At 54.2% G+C, this 7,370-nt stretch overlaps 2 protein-coding genes across 2 annotated transcripts in view; one reads left to right on the forward strand and one right to left on the reverse strand.

Annotated features, from left to right (window-relative positions):
- Positions 1 to 3,680: 3,680 nt before the first annotated feature.
- PTSG_09999 (uncharacterized protein) lies at positions 3,681 to 6,634 on the forward strand. Its single transcript, XM_004988859.1, has 2 exons — positions 3,681 to 3,849; positions 4,041 to 6,634. Exon 2 carries the CDS (start codon positions 4,041 to 4,043, stop codon positions 6,591 to 6,593), a length of 2,553 nt encoding a protein of 850 aa, XP_004988916.1. The 5' UTR covers positions 3,681 to 3,849; the 3' UTR covers positions 6,594 to 6,634.
- Positions 6,635 to 7,041: 407 nt separating this feature from the next.
- PTSG_10000 (TKL protein kinase) overlaps positions 7,042 to 7,370 on the reverse strand; it is a gene marked incomplete at its 3' end in the record, with an annotated part of 4,925 nt that continues 4,596 nt past the window's right edge. The window contains exon 5 of the mRNA XM_004988860.1: positions 7,042 to 7,184. Within this exon, the coding sequence (XP_004988917.1) occupies positions 7,042 to 7,184 (143 nt within the window). The remainder of the gene's footprint in view (positions 7,185 to 7,370) is intronic.

The following is a 7,370-nucleotide window of genomic DNA, read 5'->3' on the forward strand; positions in this document are numbered from 1 at the left end:
AAGCGGCCGCGCACCACAGGACACGCTTCACTCGGGCCAGCTTCCACAACAGGCTGCGCACCACAGGCACCAACCATTTTCTTAAACGTGTTCCACAACACACGTCCTTTACTCACATCTCACCTACATCTGCCCATGCCATTCCTACATGCATGACATCATCCACATGCTCATCACGTTTCAGAACATCAACGCAGCAGAGAGGTAGGTCAATGCGGGGGAGTGTTGACAGGCAAGTCCTGTCTGCTGAGTCATCATTGACCTCCATTCTTCACGACACCACAAATTTGCATTCACCTCTCTTGTGTTCTGGAATGTTCACGTGATTTCCCTCCAACCTGTTGCACGTGCAGTGTTTACCTTGTGTGGTTGCTCGATGTTACATGCTCTTGCATAACACACCACATAACCACACAACTCTCAACAAACACTGCCACGTCACCACTTTGCGTTGTCGACAATTCTTGTCTTCTGTTCTGTTTCTTTCTGTTGGAGTGTTCATTCATCCTACATCCTTGTTTGCTTCACAACTCAAGTAAACACACACAACTCTCTCTTGCCAAGACAATCTCCCACACAACACACAGCACACACAGCACACACAGCACACACAGCACACACACACACACACACGCAAGTCTCCAACAACAGCACCACACCATGAGCTTGCAACACTTATGCTTTTGTCGGTATTTCTGTCACCAGCTGAAATCATTTTGCACCGGGGGAATTCAGTGGTAAAATGGCCTAATCCGGCCCCGGCTCGTCGTGCTCCGACCAACACTCTGTGTCTCGTGTGATGACTTCTGGGGTCGAAGGAAAGCGAACAAGATGCGAGAGGTCACGAATTATGCCCCTCTACACAACAAGGACACATTGTTCACACTAAGGGTTGACTGGTGCTTGACGTGACTTGCAACCAACCCATGTTGTGTGAAATGCCTTTCACACATCATTCCCACTTGACTGCCACGTGTACTTGTTGTTCACCTGCTTACTTGTTCTTTTGATTGTTCATTCTCTCCACGACTAGTTCTCACTCACAATACACCAGACTACCCATATCTGGGTCTTTCAATCCTACATCCTTGTTTGCTGCACAACTCAAATAAACACACACACACAACTCCCCCTTGTCAAGATAATGTCCCACAAAACACACACAGCACACACAGCACACACAGCACACACACAAGTCTCCAACAACAGCACCACCACCATGAATGTTCACAGTATTGCATACGCTTGTACGTTTGTTGATGATGCGTAAACGTGAATAGTTGCCTGGCGCCCCTCTTCGATCGCAAGAGCTTAAAACTGGTCACCAGACTCGCGGACACTGGGAACTTTCATATATTGCCACAACATCTGTGGAAATGCAGACTCAACACAGTTTCCTTTGGTTGATCTTGCAAGAGTTGATTGAAGCTGCACTTGTTGCCAACAGAGTCGATGCCCTTGAGCCGTAATTGTTGCTAGCATGGTTCCAGTGTCAATGCTTCCTGAGTCAACAAATCCTGCCATAAAACGTGTTGCGATGGGGCAGTCACGTGTGTATACTGTAGGCAAACGCAACAAACAAGAACACAAGGAGAATGAACAAGCATAACAAGCTGCTGCCAAATCAACTCGGGCAGCACGCTCAAACAACCATCACATCTGTGCACACAGCCAACAACGCTGCCAAGGCGACATGGGCAGAGTGTGCACGAACACAAACAATCTAAACAATGAACAGTGTTGTGTGAAATGCTGACTCAGCTTTCACACAACATACCCAACCACTTGTATGCATGCAATCTTGCATCAACCTGCACGCACGCAAGATGGCTGCTGCGTGTACTTGTTGCTTCCACGTGTACTTGTTGTTCACCTCTCTCACTTGTTGTTTGTTCACTTGATGTTTGTTCGATTGTTCATTCACTTCTCGACAGTCTACATTCGCATTACACTACTTACACTACACTACCGACATCTCGGCACAACAGCCTGCATCATCACCGCCTGCTTCCTGTACGCCATCTCGCTAATTTTGGCTTTTGTTGTTAGGTATGACGTCATAAGATTCAGGCTCTGTTAGCATTAAAAGGTGCGCAGATGCCGAGCTCCTCGTAGATATGGTCACCAATGTGGTGCGTGCAAAAGGAATTGTTCGGTTTGCATACGGTAGTACGCAGTCTTTCGCCCGCACACCTTGCACCTGCCTTGTCGCCGCGCCTGCTGGTCCACCTTCCCCCATCCCAGACCCTCCAAGCCTGGTGCAGGTAGTTTATGCGGGCACAGGCACACGCTTCTTGCCTGAACGGGCAAATCCACGCAAGTCCCAACCCTTGCAACTTCGATGCTCTTCATGGTTCGTCGTCAGGAATTTGAGCAGCGTTCAAGATTCCCGTGGAATGCACAACTTATTCGGGGATAACACATTGCACTAACGGTTTATCCTTGTTGAACACTCATGGTGGTGGTGCTGTTGTTGGAGACTTGTGTGTGTGCTGTGTGCGAACGTTCGCCTGGCAAAGAGGGTTGTGTGTGTTTACTTGAGTTGTGAAGCAAACAAGGATGTAGGATGAATGAACACTCCAACAGAAAGAAACAGAGCAGAAGACAAGAATTGTCGACAACGCAAAGTGGTGACGTGGCAGTGTTTGTTGAGAGTTGTGTGGTTATGTGGTGTGTTATGCAAGAGCATGTAACATCGAGCAACCACACAAGGTAAACACTGCACGTGCAACAGGTTGGAGGGAAATCACGTGAACATTCCAGAACACAAGAGAGGTGAATGCAAATTTGTGGTGTCGTGAAAGAGGGAGGTCAATGATGACTCAGCAGACAGGACTTGCCTGTCAACATTAATCAAACAAGCAGGGTGTGCTTTTGTTGCTGTGTTGCTGTGTGTGTGCGTTGGTGTGAGTGCTAGGCTACGAAGTGAGTTGCGCGGGCGTGGGTGTGTCACAACTGTAAAGTTGGACATGCAGCAGCGCAGTTGCTGTGAGTATCAAAACCGTTTGCAATCAAGCAGGAACAGCCAAACAATAAAAAAAATGAAGAACAAGAAAACACAAGGCTCCACACACCACGCGCGTGAGCTTGGCAAAAGTTCTTGCCATGCATGGCGTGCGCCAGTTCGCATTCATATCCGATGGTGTGCACCTGCGACAACCGCCGTGGATGTAACCACTCTTTCCTCCGGCATCTGTCTCGGCCATATGTGGGTCACGTTGGCGTCTTTTGGGATCGCCTCAAACAAAGGGATGTACTGTTAAAAACCCACTGTTGCAGCGTCAAACGAACCAGCATTGAATTGAAAAGGAGGGAAGTATTTGCTAAACTTCTTCCAAGGCAGCTTCATGCTGTCGCGATACGATCTGGGGTGCAGGCCCTCGAATAGCGTTGTTGTTGACAGGCAAGCCTGTGTGTTGGCTCAGTCATCATTGGCATCTCCTCTTCAGGACACCATACTTCGCATTCACTTCTCTCGTTCAGACACGTTCTCTCACTGCAACGCGTTGCACGTGCAACGACTTATCTCTCCTTAACTTCGCCCCTCTTGCACTGTAAAAGCACGCCGTATTTAGTGACGTTGGCATCGTGAACTCGCATTTGGTCGCGTTTACTCACTTCAACAACAGTGGTTGTTCAATACCATTTGAATAGGACACCATCCTATTTATCGGACCGCACTACAACAAACAAGCAAGAAGCAAGCAGTTCGCATCCAACCTGCTCCTACGACATCCTCCACCTTGCTGACCTCTCGCAGTGATGCCGTCCATCTTGACGTCGGTCGTACCCTCCGGGTCACCGCCAGCCTGGTGAATTGGAATTGGCCCTGCTTCGGCACCACACCAGGTTTGTCGCGTGACTGTTCGCTCAGGTGCCCCTTGACAGCCGTTTTCACAACCCTCCGTTCGTCATGCCTCATTCATGGTCTGGCTTTCATCTCGACCCTCTCCTGCCAACCACACACACACACACACACACACACACACACACACACACACACACACACACACACACACACACACACACAATATTTGCAGATGAGTGAAGGTGGGCAACGCGTGGAGGTGCAGGACACGGAGAGATCGGCGCTGGACCGCCTCCAGAGGCGAGACGCGGCATCCCTCTCCGTGGTTCAGCTGTGTGATGTGATTCGCAGGGGACGGGCCAGCCCAAGTGTGGTGAGCTTTGGTCTCGCTCACCTCTTGGAGCGGCTCTCATCAGTGAGGGCATCAACGCAGGCAGAGGCTGCCCGTACTCCCTCAGGTTCTGCTTCAGTGCCGAGACAAGCAACAGGACCACTCCCTTCAGCCACGACAGCATTCGAGTCAGCAGCGACAGAAGCAGTCACCACACGGACTCGAACAACAACGAGTAGCGAAGATACACAAGCGCGGAATGACCACGCCATGGTCTTGCGCACCGTTCTTTCATGTCTCCCTGCCCATATGGAGGCTGTGGATGTGCAGGTGAACGGCATGGGCGTGCTGCGCGCGGTTGTTGAAGCTGCAGAACAGCGGGACCATGACCTTACGGCGGCATGGCCTATGGTGCTCAAGGCCATGGAGACCCACAGCTCCAAGTACGATGTGCAGTTGCAGGGTTGCTTGCTCTTGAAGGAGCTGCTCAGGCTGCACCCGAACCTGCTCCCTCTCCAACAAGGCGTGGCGGTCCTGTCACGGATCGTGCGCACGTTCCGTGCCGCAATTCGCGTCCAGCATGCGGCTGCTGACACCCTGCTCCTGCTCTCGCGCAACGCGCAGGCGCGCTGGGCCTTGGTCGAGACGGACGTGCTTGTGGTGCTCCTGGAAAAGTGCCGCCACAACCCGGACATCATCGCACATGCGCTGCGGGCGCTGTCCCACCGCATCAGCCTGGAGGACCTGGACAGCCCGCTGCTGTGTTCCGGCATTGTGAGCGCTGCCGTCGGTGCCATGAGCCAGTGCGCTGCGTCCCCGCTTGTGCAGCAGTATGGTATGGGCGTGCTCCAGCTTGCTGCGTCGCCAGCGCTCGCCGAGGACCTGCGACGCGCTGCTGTTGAGGCGGCCCTGCAGGCCATGCACTCGCACGCCGACCCAAGCGTGCGCCACGGTGCGTGTATGGTGCTGCTCCTTACGGCACGCGCGGGCTACTACGGCGCGCTTCCAGCACAGGAGACAGTGCAACCTGTGATGTTGTTTGTGAGCCAGCACTGCCACAGCGACGTTGGCTGGAAGACGCTTACTGCCCTCGCGGCCATTGACGAAGAGCACCGCCACGTCATGTGCCAGCAGGGGGTCGCGGGGCTGGTGACGGAGACGCTCCACTGCCTTCACCCGGAGGTGCTTGACCACGGAGTTGCGGCAAGCGAACAGCGCCGCGCCGTGCTCATCGCATCTGGGCACACGCGGCCATGGGTCTGCAAGCTGGTGGAGGCGCTCGCCCGCACTCCACGTATGCTGCCCCCGCTCATCTGGGAGTGCATTGCCGTGGAAATTGTCAACGGGCTGTCCCGTGCATACCCGGTGTGGGCGTTTGCTCGCTGCGCCCACTCGGCCCTCTTCTCCATCTTCACGCGCTACGGCCCCGTGCGGCAGCTGGACTTCTTCCTCTTCCGCAGCGCCACCATAGCGAGCATGCGCATGTGCTGGCGAGACGCGGACACGGTTCGCACGGCCGCGCTGTCGCTCATGCAGCAGTCGGGGGTGATGGGGTCGCCTGGGCCTTGGCGCATCAGGCGCGGCGACGGCGGCAGCAGCAACACCAACAGCAGCAACAACAACAACAGCACTAACAGCGGCGACAGCGGCATCCGTGGAGAGCGGGACAGGGACTCTCGCTCGTCAGCCACCAGCACAACCGCGTCCCAGGATTCAAGCACGAGTGGTGCACCGTTGTCGGTGCCTGCCCCTGCACGAACACCAGCTCCTCCATCATCATCAACATCGTCGTCGTCGTCGTCGTCGTCATCGTCGTCGGCACCCCCAACAACTGCAGAGATACTGTCTGCTGCGCTTGCTGTGTCCGAGAGCGGGGCCGGACGAGAGGGCATCAACGGTGCAGATGGTGATGGGCAGCTGCTCCCGCTGCTGGATGTGGTTGGCGTGCTGTTGGCGGCAATGGTGCGGTTTCGCAACGATCACGACGTCCTCTGGCCGCTCAGCGAGTGTCTGCTCAACACCACGCGCACACGGCGGGCCGGCAAGCGCGTGTTGGCTAAGGAGGACGTGTCGGTGCTGCATGACCTGATGCGCCTGTTGGCGGAGCGGAGCGAGCGTGAGCTTGAACTCAGCCAGGGCGTATTCCCACCCACACAGCGCGACAGCACCACGACTGGCACTGGCAGCAGCGGAGACTCCTCCACCAACCAGCAGGGTGTGCAATCGTTCACTGTAGGTGCTGTCCTGCGCGGTGTTGGCAGCGCAGACGTGCTCTACAACATGCTCGTGTTCCTGGACCGCGTGCTGGGGTTTGGGCGGAAGCAGCTGATCGTGTTGCGGGAAATGGGCACAGCGGAGGTGCTGCACGGTCTCGCACGTCAGTCATCGCAGCTGCTGGAGCTGAAGGAGCTCTTGCAGGAACTCACCCAGAAGCTGCCCATGCAATCAGCCTGAGACGTGCGCACACGCGCGCGTGTGTGTATGTGCGTGTGACGGTATGGATGTGTGTATCTGTGTGTGTGTGTGTCTGTGTGTGTGTGTGTACGTGACGAGATGTGTGTGTGTGTGTGTCTGCGCGCGTGCGTACATGCACGTTGTTTTTCCTATTGTGAACCGCTTGGCCTATCCTCTGGCGATGTTGTCGCCCAATAAACATTGTGATTAAAGTGTTGGAGTGTCATGTGTATTCGTTCTTCGTACAAGTGCAAGCTTTATGTACACGTCATGTAGCAGACAGACACACAAGCACAAAATGACAGGCGGGCAGACAAACAAACACACACACACACACACACACACGAGCAATACAGACAGACAGACAGACACACACACACACTCAAACACACACACAATACAAAGGACAGACAGACACCCACCCACATACACACTTATACACACATAGTCACAACATGGAGTCGTGAAGGTCTTGCACCTTGGACGTGGATGTCAGTCGATGGCAAATCTCAGTAAACGGTGGGCGCTCGTGTGGCTGTTGGTGCATGCACTGCTCAGCCAAGCCCTGGAACCACGACGGAAACCCAACCTCTGCAATGACACACATGCACAACACAGGAGCAAAGGCGGACGAATGAGGGTGGAGACAAGGATGAGTGTTGCTGTGAAGGGCTGAGTGTGAGTCTGTCAGCGTGTGCTTGTGTGTGTGTGTGTGCTTGTGTGTGTGTGTGTGTGTGTGTGTGTGTGTGTGTGTGTGTGTGTGTGTGTGTGTGTGTA

The sequence above is a fragment of the Salpingoeca rosetta genome, assembly GCF_000188695.1.
Source record: "Salpingoeca rosetta unplaced genomic scaffold supercont1.32, whole genome shotgun sequence".
Taxonomy (NCBI): Eukaryota; class Choanoflagellata; order Craspedida; family Salpingoecidae; genus Salpingoeca; species Salpingoeca rosetta.